This window comes from Palaemon carinicauda, chromosome 43 (genome assembly GCF_036898095.1).
Source record: "Palaemon carinicauda isolate YSFRI2023 chromosome 43, ASM3689809v2, whole genome shotgun sequence".
Taxonomy (NCBI): domain Eukaryota; kingdom Metazoa; phylum Arthropoda; class Malacostraca; order Decapoda; family Palaemonidae; genus Palaemon; species Palaemon carinicauda.
Window position 1 is genome coordinate 5,397,039 of NC_090767.1, and position 17,500 is coordinate 5,414,538.

Genomic DNA, 17,500 nt, shown 5'->3' on the forward strand with positions numbered 1-17,500 from the left:
CGCCGTCATAAGCCGATGTAGACTGTGGTCCCAGCAAAGACGCCCCTCGCTCGTCGCCGCCAACGGTTCTCCCATACGGTGTTATGTGACTAGGGTCCTCAAGATATCTATCATGGGTCGTGCGTATTCCTGTCCCTTCTCCATCGCTGACGTCAGTCGCCCCCTCCTCGGTGCAGGTTTCCTCGCTCACCACGGACTACTCGTCGACATTGCTGGGAGACGTCTCATCGTCATAGGAACCTGCCGGTTCCGCGCCCTAAGAGCCGGCCCTGCTACAATGTCCGTATCCGCTGTAATGACGCAGCCCTACGCCGACCTTCTGCAGGAATTCCCTGACGTTTTCAAGCCTAAGCTCCGCCAATCGCTGGGATCCCCCTCCAAGCACGGGATCTACCACCACATCACAACGACGGGACATTCTACACACGCCAAATTCCGCCGCCTCCCGCCCCAGAAGCTAAGGGACGCCTGGGAATTGACTACGCCGACCTCGCATCCGAGCAGTGCAACGACCAAGAGGCACAAGATCACCTGACGGGGCCATCATCGCTCAAGATAACTGCAATTCCCCTCAGGCCGGCAGGGTAACCATCCTCTGCGACACCAGCACCGGCCGCCCACGTCCCTGGATTCCCGCTTCCATGGACTTTCACACCCCTCGGGACGCACCACTGCTCGCCTCCTGTCTGAGAAGTTCATCTGGCCAGGGATCAAAAAGGACGCCCAGGAATGGGCGAAGACATGCATCAATTGCCAGACAAGCAATATCAGGTGTCACACCGAATTGGGGATAGGTGATTTTCCCCAACTGAAAAGGCATTTCGGTCACATCCACATCGACGTCGTGCGAGTTTTGCCGCCTTCGGGATCTGCTCGCTACCTGCTGAATATCATCGATCGCTCCACGAGGTGGTTGGAAGCATCACCGATGACCGAAGCTACGACCCAAGCATGGGCCGAAGCCCTTTTGTCGAGCTGGGTGAACCGATTTGGTGTTCCTGACGACATCAGAGATATGGTTCGCTTTGGCAAACCTGATGGGAACGACACTCCACAGCACCACGGTATACAACCACGCAGCAAACGGCATGGTTGAACGAACTCATCGCGCCCTCAAGGCGTCCCTGATGGCGAGCTGCACCGACGTGGACTGGAAATCACGCCTTCCTTGGGTACTTCTCGGCCTTCGCACCGCCCCTCGCGTAGATGGCGAGCCTTCGCCCGCTGAAAAGGTTTACGGAGAGGCGCTTGCAATTCCCGGCGAATTCTTTCCCCCATCAACCGATGAAACGCAGCTGGATCATCTTAGAGATATCACCAGGAAGTTCAGGCCATGTCTTGAAACTTACCAGGACAGAACTAAGCATTTAAAGCCGAGGAACTTGGACGACTGCGGATATGTTTTTGTCCGCGTCGATGCTCATCGACAGCCGCTGACCAGACCCTATCGCGGCCCCTACCGAGTCATCAGTAAAACAACGAAAGCCTTCCTTCTCGACGTCCATGGCCAAGAGGACTGGGTCTCAATAGACCGCGTGAAACCGGCATTTCTCAAAGGAAGCAACACTGCCTCCGCGGGACCTGGCAGATCCAGAGTGACACCTCAAAACAAGGCGCCCAATGAGAAGAAGAGCAACAAACGACGACGAGAGGTAGCTATCCATACGCCGACCGCCGACGCGCCCCTTCGTTGAAAAACAAGAGGAGCCCTCCGACGCCCGAAACGATACGAAGACTAGCCTCATCAGCCTTCTACGCCGCCTGATGTCTTGGGGGGTGTGGGAGTACTTGTAAGGATATCACTCCCTCCGTCATTCAGCATTCTCATCGAATTCTCCATTTCATTTAAATTCTCCTTTCGCCACACTGGCTAATTGTATATATTTGTTCTGCTCCCTCAGAGCTACAATTTAATGTATTTCTCATTTCGTTACATTATTTCATTGACTAGTATTTCGAGTATTTGTACGTGTGAGGAAACACACTTTGTGGCGGTTGGTTCAAGCCAGATTGGCGCCAGCACGCATGCTACATTTCCGTCCGCACCTTGTATTATATTCTCGCACCTGTTTGAATAAACTGTCAGTTGTTGGTGATAGCTCGTCTTACTGTCAAAAACATAAGCCAAAAGGGTTGCATTTTTCCTTTTGGACAGTGAGTGACTGAGCCATCTGGTCTAAGTAAAGGAGGAACTGTTGCATCTACACCAAAGAGTGAAGAATTGAGGTTAGACCACCATTTATGTTCCTGAGTTGTACCAGAAAGGGTTTCTTTTATGGTTAAATTGTACTCCTTTTCAGTTGAGGCATAGTAAATAATGTGATTCAACCAGTTTTCACCTTCATTTCAACCGCAATAACAACAACCAGTTTGGCTACTTGAAGTTAGTCAAACTGTTTTTTTCTGTTTGTTTGCAGTTGAAATGAAGTTTCAATTCGGTTAAATCACGTTATTTACTACAGAAAAACATATTTTCTGTTCGAAACGATACCCTGTATAAAAGTAAAACTTTTCCATTCCCTTTCTTTCAAAAAAAAAAGGAAATGATTCAGTTTAAAGGTGCATTACTACATCACTATAGTCACTATTGATTTCACAAATAATGATGATAATGATGGTGTCAGTAATGAATAGTAATGATCAGGACGGTAATGAAGAGGAAACCAGTATCGGGAGCAGTGATAGTCAAACAAAGCTCCTCATGACTCCGCCTCCTTTCTGCGCTGATTGGTTCTCTACAAAAATGTGGGCGGAGTTATTTGACCTCAAGAACCAATCACTAAAAGGGACATGAAAAGGTTTCTCTCGACCTATAATATTGCGATAGTCCAATAAAGTTTAATTGTTATTGGCTTACTCTCTACAGTATATGAGTGTATCCTGAGATGACTGATGTCATCCCACAATGTTATAGAAATTGGAATGCTCGCTGTAATGCTCGGGTGCATACACTCATTGACTCATGCACGCATAAACAATTGACTCACGCATGCACACGCACATTGACTCACGCACGCTCAAACACATTAACTCACACACGCACACACACATATCAATGCGAAACCATTGCCACTAACTTTAGTTATTTGTCTCTAATTCCGTTATTTTCAGTTATCATTATTCCTATATATATATATATATATATATATATAAGTATATATATATATATATATATATATATTTATTTATATATTGTAACGATCTCCTATGAGTTAGTCTATGAGTAGGAGAGAAAACATTACACAAATACCCACAGTCACTTTATATCAAACCAGAATATTATGGAACGTAAATTAAATATAAAAGAAATGCTATATATATATATATATATATATAAATATATATATATATATATATATATATATAGTTACACGAATAACAAGTTACTACTAAATAACGACAGTGAAAATCATACAAATAAAGTAAGAAAAACTTACAAGTACTTAACAATTGTAAATAATTACTTCACAAACACTCTTCTAGTATGTAAAAAATATTAAATGTAGTTACCACCACAGATCAGCTGGAAAGGGGTTAAAGGTCCCGTAGTCTGAAAGCCAATGACATATGCTCTTAAAAGGCAAGGAGGTTAACAGAAAGCGAGACTCAACAAGGAGTCTCGAGATTGAAGAGACAGGTGGTAGCATACTTAATGATTATACAGTACAGAAACAATTATTCCCCGGACATATGATTAATGCAAATCATATTCTACAAAATATAAACATAATCGTAACAGCTCCCCCGTGCTAAAAGGCAGCTGAGAGGTTTCATGATGATCATCCATTTATTTTGGATGGGAGGGATGCTTGAAAATGCCTAAACGCGAGACAATGCATCTGCTACTTTATTCTCTGCTCCAGGAATATGCTTCCCTTTCATGTTGAATTCCTGGATAATGAAAGACCACCGGAGCAGTTTCTTGTTATGGAGCTTGGCCCTTTCAAGGAAGGCCAGTGGTAAGTGGTCTGATACGACAGTCACAGGAGTATTTCCATGCAGATATATGCTGAAATGTAGAAGTGCAGCTACAACACCATAGAGCTCTTGCTCTACAGTAGACCAACGCTGCTGAGTTGGGGAGAACTTCCTGGAAAAGTATGAAACAGGAAGCAATGGGGATTCGTCAGATGGCTCTTCATCCTTTGACTGCAAAAGCACAGCACCAATACCTGTGTTGCAAGCATCAACCTGCAGATAAAAAGGGTTGTACACATTTGGGCATTTTAGGGTTGGATGAGAGGTTAACATTAGTTTCAACTAATTTAAAGAGTTCTGGCATTCTGGTGACTAGATGAAATTTGCTTTAGCTGGTGTAAGTTCATAGAGAGGTTTTGCAACAAAAGCAAAATTTTTACAAAATTTACTGTAATAAGCAGACATCCCAATGAAAGTTTGTATTTGCTTACGGTTAGATGGAACTGGGTATTCTAAGACTGCTTTTATGTTGCTATCTTTAGGTACAACAGAACCACTACCAATTACATGACCTAAATAGTTAACTTTGGCATTGCCAAAACAAGATTTCGAAAGATTAATGGTCAGATTGTTTGAGTGAAGTTTGTGGAACAATCTTTCCAATGTTACAAAATGATTTACCCAGCTGCTTGTTGCAACAACCAAGTCGTCCAAGTAGGCATAAACATCTTCAAGATCTCTGATCAACTCATTCATCACACGCTGGAAGGTTGCAGGTGCATTACACATGCCAAAGGGAAGAACGTTATACTGAAACAAGCCAAAAGGAGTAATGAATGCACTAATTTCTCTAGCATTTTCAGTCAACTGAATCTGATAATATCCCTTTAAGAGGTCTATTTGAGTTAAATAATTGCAATTTCCTATGTTGTCTAAGATATCTTGTATTCTAGGAAGTGGTTAAGAGTCCTTCTCTGTAACACTATTTACTCTTCTATAATCTGTGCACATCCTTGCTCTCCTATTAGGTTTGGCAACTGAAATGCAAGGCGAAGCCCCAGGTGAGCAACCAGTGGGAAGCTAATCCATTGTTTAATAAATATTCACTTTTCATTAACTGTGGTTTTTCACCCGCAATACGATAGTACTGTTGTCGAATAGGCAAGGTATTAGGGAGAACCTTTATATCATGTAAAACAATATTACACTTGCCAGGAATATCTGAACACACACTTTCATATTTATGTAACAGGCTCTGTAACTGTGTTCTCTGTTCACAAGTCACGTGTTCAAAATACTTATCTAAGGATGCAAGAATATCAGAGTTGGAAAAATCTGACCATGAAGTATTCATGCCTAAGTGGCTATCATTTTCATCGTAGTCTTCAGTACTTCCTCCACAAGGTTGCACACTTACATCACAGGGTTGCACACTGGTATCAACTAACACTTTGGAAATCTTATGGTAAGGTTTAATTAGGTTGACATGAACTAGATGGGTAGACTTCTTCCTGTCAGGAGTAGATACAACATAATTAAGTTTATTTATCACTTTTGATACCATATATGGTCCAGAGGACTTTTGTTTTAATGGAGATCCCAGAATTGGAAAATATACTAGAACATTGTCACCAAGTGTAAACTTTCGCACCTTAGCTTTTCTGTTATAATTTTCATTCATTTTCTCTTGTGAAACTTTCAGATTATTGAAGGCAAATATATGAATTTTGTCAAATTTGTCTTTCATGTTTTGCAAACACTTATAAACTGTTACAGGAGTAACTACTTCAACCTCACCAGTTAAATTTTCTTTAACATCTCTTAGCACATCTCTAGCTTTTCTACCAAAAAGGATTTCAAATGGAAAAACTCCAAGGGATTCGTTTGGAACACTGCGTATCACAAACATCAAGAGATCCAGGGTTTCATCCCAGTCTCTTGCAGATTCCAAGGCATATTTTCCAAGAAGGCTTTTCAATGTCTGATGTGCCCTTTCCAACACACCCTGAGACTGTGGATGATAAGTTGAAGAAAATGATTGTTTAATATGCAGCTCTTTCAAGACAGATTGGAAAATATCACTTTGGAAATTTGTTCCCCTATCACATTGTAATTCCTTGGGCAAACTTAAGACAGTAAACACTTTAATTAGAATTTCTACAATCTTTTTGGCAGCTATATTAGGTAAAGGAATGGCAATTGGAAATCTTGCGGTGGGACACATTACAGTCAGCAGATACTGATTACCTTTATGGGTTTTGGGCAAAGGACCCACACAATCTATAACAACTTTTAATGGTTCATGTGGAATGGCAATAGTTTTTAATGGTGCAGGTGGTATCACCTCGTTGGGCTTTCCCGCTATCTGGCAGATATGACAACACTGTACAAAGCTTTTTACATCATTTTTCATTCCTGGCCCTTAAATGAGAATCAGCACAATGAGCAATTTCAAAAATCTTACTTCTTAGTGAAAATGGAACTATAACCTGCTCACAGGCTGCCCAAGATTCTTTCGCCGACAATTTAGAAGGTCGAAACAAGCGCAACAGTATTCCCCTCTTGATGTAGTAGCAAGGAACTTTGTCAATATCTGATTTCTGAACAGCCTTTTCATATAAATTACTTAAACTACAGTCTTCCTGCTGTGATTTAACAAAATTATCTTTAGAAAGGTTTAACAGATCAGGTAAGTTTTAATGATTAATAGAAACATTAGGTACATTCTTAGCTTGCTCATCAGTAGATTGCTTTGAGCGAGTTACTACACAAATTGAATCCTTAGTCTTAGTACTTTGTGACTCTTGTTTATCACATTTGCTCTCAGGATCATAAATTACCAAATTGCACATTACTTTACTACCTGCTAAATCATTACTGAGGACAAGATCTACATTAACAGGAAATTCATTATCAGTGACAGCAACTTCTACAGTTTCATTAACATAAGGGCAATCAAGATTTACTTCAGCAAGTGGCAATACTTTACGACTTGAAAAGTCTGAAACAACTACATGTTCATTAGTAAATTTAAGATCAGGAACAAGACTCTTATGTATTATGGATAGAGCAGCCCCCGTATCTCTTAGTATAGATACTTTCTTTGAATTGAGAAGGCCATGGCAAACAAATTCTTTGAAATAATCTATCTGATCAACAGCACAATGCAAACTAGTTTTCTTAACCTCTGACTGGGATACCTTACTAGACTGATTGGCCACTTTGCAACCTGGTTTTGTACAATTCTTTATTGTGTGGCCAGGCTGCTTACAATAAGAACAAGAGCTAATACCAGTTGCACCATCACCATCAGTATCTTTAGACTTATCAGGAATTTTAGGCTTACTCTTATGAATTAAGCTATGGTTTCCAGCTTTTATTAGATCTTTGACCTCTCTCTCTCTGCTATATACATCGAAATAAGTGGTGGTAATCTACGATGGAATTCTTCCAAGACTACTAGATTAACTAATTCATTGAAAGTAGCGAATTTTTCACTTGCAAGCCATTTTTTAAATAACCCAAGCTTTTGATTAGCAAATTCTGTAAATGTTAGTAGCATTCCGAAACAATTGTCTATAACCTTGGATGGTGATAGCATAAGCGTCTAGAATATTCTGCTTTATAACCTTGTAACCTTCACCAATTAAATTTGATACAACTTGAATTGCTTTGCCACGTAATTGGGATTTAATTAACCATAACCACTGTTCTGCAGGCCATTCTAGATTAGCAGCAATATCTTCAAAAGCTATAAAAAAACTTTCAATGTCTTTCTCATCAAAAATGACACAAGCTTTCTTGCTCTAGACAAGTCAAAATGATTGGGCTGAGAACTAGAAATATCAAACTCTTTACGGTGCTTTTCTACGGCTATTTTAGCCTTTTCCTCTTCCAACCTCTTATTCAACTCTGCCTCTTTAATCTTATATTCTAATTCCAAGTCCAAAAGCTTCTGCTTTTCCTCTAACCTCTTCCGAGAAAGATAATCCTCTTGTTCTTTGCTAACTTCCCTTAATCTTAACTGTATTCTAGCTAGCTTTAATTCTTTATCTACTTTACTATGCTTTGATCTCAAGTTAATTACCTGTTCTTCAGTAAAAACATCCTCATCAATATAGTAATCCAAAATAGAGTCTAGAATTTGACCTTTAAGCGCTGTGTGGCTCACTTCAATACTAAGCTGACTATCAAGGGACAGCAAGTCCACCCTCTTAGCTTGAGAAAGCAGAAAAAGTTCACAAGCAGGGTTTGCTACAAATTCTGATACATCAAAAGGCATTTTGGAGATTATTACTCTAACGATACAAAATATCAGGAGTTCAGGAGTTAAGTCATTAAAATGCAAAAGCACGAACTAGTTCCAGGGTATACAATCAATAGTTAAGAGTAGTAATGGAAATTGAACATATCAAAGTTGGTCGAAGTCTAATCAGTGAAAAATTTATCAATGACACTGAAAATCCCTAAGACTAATAGGCAATATCGAAAATTATTCTGACGAAAATTACATTTAGATACGTACGTTTAATAACATTTGCATATGCGAGTGTGAGTATGAATGAAGCATTAAAGACGAAAGACCTCGTAAGAAAAAATTTCAGACACTTCGAAAGCGTTGTCATGTGAAGACCAATTGTTTGTACGGGAACAAACCACTAGTCCAGACTAAACAACTACTTTAACGGTAGTGACATGACTTAGGTCGCTACAACAAAAGATAGCTTGACAGTTTCTCTAATAACTGTCAAACAAGAAGCAAAGAACTACACAAAGAGCCCTTTAATCTCTAAACTCGTCAATACTATTGGGAGCAAGGTATTGCTAAGACACAAACACTGCATAAATGACTGAAAACTTAATATATATATATATATATATATACATATGTGTATATATATATATGTATATATATATATATATATATACATATATATATATATATATATATACATATATATATATATATATATATAAATATATATATATATATATATATATCTGTATATATATATATATATATATACATATATATATATACATGTATATATATATATATATATATAAATATATATATATATATATATATATATATTATATATATATACATATATATATATATACATATATATATATGTATATATATATACATATATATATATATATATATATATTCAATTGTTGGGGAACTTTTAATATCTTTTCACAAAAATCTATTTTTTGGGGGAAACTTTTATCATGTTTATTCTACTGTTGGCCCTCTTCTCTTATACCTATTTTCAGATCTTTTCTTTTGTTTAAACACTTCAATATAATTAATATTTTTAATTAACAGAGTTCTGGGCAGAATCTGTTCCAAGAAACCTGAAAGAATTCAAGTCTGTAGAGAAAAGCTCTTCAGGAAAAAGTCTCTCTCTCTCTCTCTCTCTCTCTCTCTCTCTCTCTCTCTCTCTCTGGGGGAGGGCGGTCGGTTAAGTGAACAAAAACAATATCCTTACAAAGTCCTTCAAAGGAACAATACCAGGCAAAAAGAAAAAAAAAGATTATCTCAATACCAGGTGAAATCTTGGTGGAATCTCTTTTTCTCTTTATGATTATTTGTAACATCCAAGTAAACGCTTCAGAAGTTAATCTTTTTTTGTGAACTTATATATCAAAATGGATCTGCTTTGCTGCTCAAGAATAATATCATCATAGTTCATCTATTTATTTTTCCATTTAATGATCAAAGTAAAGGAACTGTTTATTACAGAGATTCTGTCTTTTGTATAACACTTGAAATTTGTAATGCCCTCATATATTGATGCTATTTTCAATTGCAGGTCATATGAACTGGTAGAACAAAAGACTGACTGACTGACTGACTGACTGATTGGTGCACAGGGAGATTGTTCATCGTCATCTGCTGGACTAAAAGAAGCTGATATGTTAGACCAGCGTCTGCCAGACCCATTTAGTCAACATCTGATCAGGAGAGAAGAAACACAGAGCTGAAGGACATTGGAGAAGAAAAAAATAAGATGGTGTAGTATTTTTAAGGTAAGAATCTTTTGAGTTTTTTTTCTTAATGAATTATATGAAAAGGATATGATAAGGAGTTACTACTTTTAAAGAATTGAATGAAAAGAGTAAGATTTGAAGTTACTACTCTTAATGAACTGAACAGAAAGCGTAATATTTCGAGTTAATGTTTCAAATACATTTATTAAGGATATTAACGTTAACATTCATTACTTTTATTCATATTGAACATGAATCTCGAAAAAAAATGTATACGATTAGACTTATTTTGAATCTTTTCCCATTCTTGCCTTTTTTTACATAAAGCAATATCAAATTGGGTTCTGTTAAAAATATTATATATATGTATATATATATATATATATATATATATATATATCTAAAATATCTATTTTTTTATATATATATTCTATATCTGCAGGGAAATGATCAAGTGAGGAGCTTCTCTTTGGAAATTCCTCCTTCTCCTTTAATGGTGCTTGCATCAGGCCTTTGGTAATAGGTCATCCGAAAATGTCCCCCCTACACTCAGCGAGTCCTTCCTCAGAAAGTCCTAAGTTACACCTTACCTGGGGTTTCAGAGGACAGGAGCGACAAGGGAAGCTCCAAACGATGCCTCGCGGAACAGGGTGCAGGACTTACTCACTCTGTCTCTGGTGGCTCTCCTCATCTTGGGCTTCCATTTTGGAGGATGAGCACTCTGCATCCAGCAAGCACATGAGAGCGGTAGTGGCAAGTTTATGTTAACGATTTTGCAGACATTATCTGCATTCTGGAACCAGGATCTGACATCAGGGTGCAGCTCCCAGAAAAGTCTACATTGCTTATCTCGGATTGATGGCGGTAAGTACCAGACAGAGTTGTTCCTTAACTTTGGACTTCTTTAGAGTCATCTTCCTTTTCCTTGTATAGAGTCTCCTGTCTACAACTCCTTTATTTTACCATTTTTTTATTTTAGGTAATTGGTCAATGCAAAATTATATTTATCAGAAGTAAATAAGTTTCGATAAACTTACATGTTAAGTGTCTTAAGTGCAACTTCAATCTAGCAGCTAATGATATAATAATATTGAATCTATCTGTTTTGCCACTAGTGAATCATATTAATTTAGTTGATCCTAAACTTATACCACAGCAAGGTTTCTGTCGCAGAGATTTTATCTTTTGCAATACGCTTGAACTTTGTAATTGATGCTGTTTCCTTTCACAAATCAGATGTACTGGTAAAAAGGGATACTGGCTGACTGACTGACTAATTGATACACCGGGATATTATTCATTGTCATCTGTTGTACTCAAGAGAAGCTGACATGTTAGATCAGCGTCAGTCAAAGCCCTTTAGTCAACCTCTTGTGAGAAGAGAAGAAACATATAACTGTGGCGGACATTGGAGAAGAGAAAAAAAGTTGAGGTACGATTTTAAGGAAAAGACTTTGGAGTTGCTTATTCAAATGAATTGAAGGGGAAAAAAATTCAATATATTACTCTTAAAGAATTAAATGCAAATAATAAAACTGTTTTCCTTTTGAAAGTGTTTGCAAAAGTTTTCTATATTGTCGTTATTATTATTATCATTATTGATATTACTATTATTCATTATAAATTATATATTTTCGAGAATCTACTATATTAGAATAATGTCAAAAACCATTTTATATTTCCAGTAATTTCTTGTACTTGATTTGATATTAATTTTTCCTCTGTTTCTTTTCGCTGGAAATAAAAGTTAATGTGTTCATTATATCAGCAGAAAAAAAGGGAGAAAGTTGTTAGATGTCTCAATTCTATAGTACAGACAGACAGACAGATATGCAGCGAGGAACACCCAAGTAATTAATAACAAGAATTTTATTCCTCTCCTTCTCACGATGTGTTTTGTCTGTTTTTTCCTAAATTATTCTGTTGTTTCTGCTTCAGAGAGAAAACATTATTTTAGGGTTCCAAACATTCAACTTTGGTCTTTAGAAAACCACTAAAATTTACCTATTTCTGATAGGATCTGTATACGGATTTTGATAAACTGATTTTTCTTCATTCATTAGGCAGGATGCAATTAACATATGTTTAAAATAAAAAAGATTAGTTTTATTGTTTATTGTATGTTTTCAGGAGAATTACTTGATGCATTTATATTGGGAAATTTGCCAAAATCTTGCAATGGCGCTTGCATCAGCCTTCTGGTGAGAGGTTGTTCTAATACGACATCTTTTTCTGGGATCTTATTCGGGAGTCTGAGCAGTCTGCATCCAGCCAGTACTTGGGTAGCAGTAGAGAGAGTTTCTCTTAAGGGATTTTGAGACATCTTTACTATGAGCTGCAAAACAGCAAGAGCCTCTGCATGGCCGGATGAGCCAAGAAATCCTCCTAAACAAGATGCATTATCTGTATTCTGGAAATAGATTCTGACATCAGGGAGCAACACTAAGATATGTCACCTCCCAATGTCTTCATCCCTTTACTTCTCAGATTATATCGATGGTGGTGAGTACCAGACTCAGTCCTTCTTCAGCTCTATCCTTCTTGAAAGCAATCTTCCTCTTCTTTGAATAACCTCTCTTATTTACAACTCAAATATTCTGCACAGGATTTGTTGCTGAAAGATTTGTTCATTGCACAATTGATGAGACACTGTTTTTCGTCTTGGGAAACATTTATGAAATATAAGACTTAAAATTCTTCTTTCCACTGGAGAACATCACAACAATCAACTCAAGGCACATGAGACGGTTGAGTGATTTCAAAGTAGGTCCATTTGATTGAGGAGTTATTTCAAAGAAGCGGAGAGTCGTCTGATTGATATACCTGAAGCTAAAGAACAACTTGATGTACCCATGACTGAATTCAGTGTGTTTGAAGTCGAAGCTATCCTCAAAACACTGAAGAGATAAAAAACCCTGAATACGATTGATTAACTGCTGAGATGATATTGGCTGAAGATGAAATGACTTCTGGAATACGTACAAGATTATTTTATGGGATGTAGCGTGAAGAGGCAAAACGTGTTGAATGGGAGCTAGAAGTGTTTGTGGAAATGACAAAGAAAAGGGAGACCTGACTGATTGTAATAATTACAGAGGAATCACATTTACAACAATTGTCATGAAAATACAAAGTATGCTCAATCTAGAGAGACTAAAGAGTAAGATTGATAAAAAGCTGAGAGATTAATAAGCAGGATTTAAAAAAGGTAAAAGTTGCACAGACCAAAATTTCATCTTAAGACATGTGGTGCAGAAGAGTGTAGAATATAGGAATCCACTTTAGAAACAAGTTTCAAATGACTTTGTGAGTCTTCTTAAACAGCGAGTCATTTGAATCGGTTACGCCAGCGCATTTTAACCAATCATCGTGACTAATGTGATTTTTGTTACAAAAATATATTCTTGAGTAGGAAAAACTATAAGAAATAAAGTGATAAAAATAGCTCTAATTCCGTTGACATCATTAAATTACAGGATGGTGTTGAGACCACAGTTTATATCCGGCTCTATACCTGTTCGATAAAGTACGTTTCAGCGAAGTCATTTTTAGCGATCGTTATTTTCAGGTAAACGATTTGAGCGATGAGTAGTTTAAGTGAAGAGCAGTTTAAGTGCCTCTAAAAGCCATAAGATAGTCCTGGTATCTGGCAAGAAATTGATATTGAGCATTTTAAGTACTTATACATGAAAATATCAAGGAAATCTTTTTATTAAAGAGAGTGAACGAGACATGGCAAGTTGTAATTCATTTATACATAAAATAGATTATGCAACTCTAAGTGCAATTGCATGGTGATGTGAAGTAGATAATGGCAATGGATGATTAAAGACATCTTTAAATAACATAAATTACAATAATTGTACAGAAATGGGGGGCATTCTCATAGTCGTGATTTAGAGGAAGTTAACATGAAAGAAAAGATGAAATTGTGATCGCTGCCGAAAAGACACACTATCCATTACATTAGGTCTCAGTACTTAGGGTTTCAGATGAAGTTGCTTTAAGAATTTGGACAGAAACAAATCTGAGGAGAGCTATGCTAAGGAGGCAGTGGGTATTTTATTATTATTATTATTATTATTATTATTATTATTATTATTATTATTATTATTATTATTATTAGATGACCTACAACCTTTGTTGGAGAAGCAAGATGCTATAAGCCTAAGATCTCCAAAAAAAATATATATATATTCAAAAATTAATGAACAATTAAATAAAACATTTAATAAACAATATCAATATTGGAATAGATATTTCAGATACAAACTATAAAAAGACTTATGTCACCCTGTTCGAATTAAAAAAAAAAAGTTGCTGCAAGTTTGAACTTTTGAAGTTTTACTGACTCAATCACCCAATTAGAAAGATAATTCCACAACTTGGTCACAGCTGAAATAAAACTTCTAGAGTACCGTGTACTATTGAATTTGAGGCTCATGATGGAGAAGGCCTGACTATTAAAATCAACTGCATACCTAGTTTTACGAACAGGACTGAACTGTCCGATAAGATCTGAATATAGTGAATCTGACATCGACAATGACAACCAAGACATCAAGAAAGAGAAGGCGTCCATCAGTGCTATACTTCAAGTCTAAGATGAAGTTAAGGCCCTGGACTGCTGGAACATTTGTCATCTGTCATAGATCCTCGATCTCTTGATTAAAGAAATCATTCTCTAATTCAAGTAAAGGACACAATGACTCAGCTTTAGTAGAATAGCTCCTTCCTAGTGAACACCGTGTCAGAAAAGGTTCCTTTATTTCTTTCTTCACTTGAGATCTTCATTAATAGAGATCTAGGAGTCATCCTATTTCCATGACTCTCAAGGCCGACCTACCAGCAGATTTCTTATTACCACATAAGAATGTTTTCATCTAATCGGGATTCTAAAGAAAATCAGTGTCCTATGGGCTCTTCATCTTCTTTTGCTTAAATAAACATAATGATGCAAGTAAATGAATCATTCAAATATAAACAAAGCACCAGGTAAATCCTAACATGAAACATTAATTTTTCCATTATATAGTTTCTTTTTACCAAATCCTCCATCCTCATAGGGAAATAGTAATGATTTGTATTTGAAATAAACTGGAACCTTTTTATTGATAAGAAAAGTAATCATAACAGGAACAATCAGAAATTTCTAACCTCCATCAAAGGTTAATGGAGTCGTCTATGGCTTAAGATATTTACCTTACCTATATGCGATCAGATTTTTTTTTTGTAAAAGCGGGACATTTAATTTTATATATATATATATATATATATATATATATATATTCTGCCGACATCATCATCTGAATAGAGCTGCACTTTATACACTTTACAGTCTATAATATTCTAACAATTAACTTCATTGCGCATGGGAACAGTTTTGCTTTTGTAGGCGAAACAATTGGGACAAAAACAAAAGTTAAACAAAATCGGAACATTTTACTATCTTTAAAAAAAAGCAGGACAGATGTCGAAAAAGTGGGACTATGGTCACATTAACCGTACAATTATTGGCAATTCCCAATTCCAAGACGGAATAACCTAAGAGGAAATCCTCGGTGGCTCGGTTCCGCACTGTCATTTACTGGTGTGCGTGACTGACCAGTGCACTAATTTACTGTTATTAAAGTTTAAGTTTTTTTTTAATAATACAGTTATTATTATTATTATTATTATTATTATTATTATTATCATTATTATTATTATTATTATCATCCAAGTCATAACCCAGGTTGTGAAAGCATAATACCACAAGCCCAAGGACTTCAATAGGGGAAGCAGCCCAGTGTACCGGTTTCAAATTACCCCCGGATTCAAACTACCGGTGGGTAACTTGAAACTGGTTTCAAGCTACCCCCGGGGGTAATTTGAAACCGGTTTTAAGCTACCCCCCTGGTTTCAACCTACCCCCCTCGTTTTTGCGCAGGATCTCATCATTTAATAATATCTTTAAATTGCTCTTGATCAGGGTCAACACAATCATTAGGTCATATGTATATACATGTACTGTTTCACCTATTGGTATCGTTTATTAATATCCAGCATAATTTTCCAAGACAGGGAGACAAGGTGGAATTTGAGATTGACGGTTATTTTTTTCCATTATTTTAAATATTTCATAATTATATTGCAAGCAAATATTATATAAGGTATAATAAACATATTGATCATAAATATATATGTATATATATATATATATATATATACATATATATATATATATATATATATTATATATATATATATATATATATGTGTGTATATATATATATATATATATGTATATATATATATATATATATATGTATTTGTATGTTGTAAATACTATATCATTCATGATATCTGTAAATAATTGACACTTTTAATAAAGCAAGATTGTAAGCAATTATATCAGTTTTAATAAAACAAGATACAGTACATGCTGTTTGCTTCTACTGTACATACATTGGTTGTTTGTATACAAAAACGCCTGGATTACATTGAACGAAGCTTGTGTTATAACTCACAACTGTTGTTACTGATTTTAGCCTAAAGGCTGGCAGCTGTGTGTTATCATGGGCTAAATCAAATCCTATTTAAACCATCAGTGATGGATCCGTGTATGGATTTTTTTTTCTCTGTTGTTGACCTCGAAATGCAAAATTATTGAAAAACTGTGTCATATAATTCACTAATACACAGTATTTGGTTAAATACAAAATTAAACTACTTTTCCTACTGCTGCAAAGCCAGCAATAAATGCATGATACATATTTGCGATATCACATGAATTATTTAGCATTCTGATGAGGGGGTAACTTGAAACGGGTTCAACAAAATATATTTCAAGCTCAGTAACAACGTCAAAATTGATCAGTCATTTATAAACTATAAAAGAGATCAATCAAGTTGGTTAATTGAGATATATTCTCACAAATAAACGTACCGGATGCATATGAGAAAAAAAAGAAGATATGTACTACTTGGCGAGGGAGGTATTTTCAGTTAATTCACACGATTTGATCAGAGAGATGCCAGATATCACCATTTGACTACGTAGAGAGAAAGAGAGAGAGAGAGAGAGAGAGAGAGAGAGAGAGAGAGAGAGAGAGATAAAACAAAACATGTGACATCACTGGAGAGGGTATTTTTATGTTATCCCGTCTCCCCCAATTCTGAGTGCGTGGGATTTTTGTACTAGTCCTTTTTATATTTTTTCTGTTGAAACTAGTCAAGTCTCAGGTAATATTATAACGTGTTTGACCCCATTTAATTGTCTTATTATGATTGACTAACCTTTTTTTTTTTGCTGAGGTTTTTACATTTATTTGATTTCGTCCTAATTGTGTTAACTATATTTTGCACATGTTAAGATATTCGTCTGTTGTTGTCAATTTGTTTAAATAAAGAAACTAGACCAAATTATGCCCTCTCGTATCCTTGCTCCTTTATTTTGTTAGATTAAGTGTTAAAAGTAACATAGGTAATTGATGTGCGCTTTATTTATTCTTATGCTTCGAAGGTGAAGATCCTGATTTCAACTTTCACACTATAAATCACTGCTCCCTCCAATGCATTTTGCATCACATTCTCCATAAAT

At 36.2% G+C, this 17,500-nt stretch overlaps 1 protein-coding gene across 1 annotated transcript; it reads left to right on the forward strand.

Annotated features, from left to right (window-relative positions):
• Positions 1-1,088: 1,088 nt before the first annotated feature.
• LOC137633702 (uncharacterized) lies at positions 1,089-3,823 on the forward strand. Its single transcript, XM_068365950.1, has 2 exons — positions 1,089-1,595; positions 3,740-3,823. The coding sequence occupies exons 1-2, from the start codon at positions 1,089-1,091 to the stop codon at positions 3,821-3,823; spliced, it is 591 nt and encodes a 196-aa protein (XP_068222051.1).
• The last annotated feature ends 13,677 nt before the right edge of the window (positions 3,824-17,500 follow it).

Coding starts and splice junctions, on each gene's coding strand:
- LOC137633702 (XM_068365950.1), top strand. CDS start 1,089: ATGGTTGAACGAACTCATCGCGCCCTCAAGGCGTCCCTGATGGCGAGC. Junction 1,596..3,739: donor CGGGACCTGGCAGATCCAGA/GTGACACCTCAA, acceptor TAATCGTAACAG/CTCCCCCGTGCTAAAAGGCA.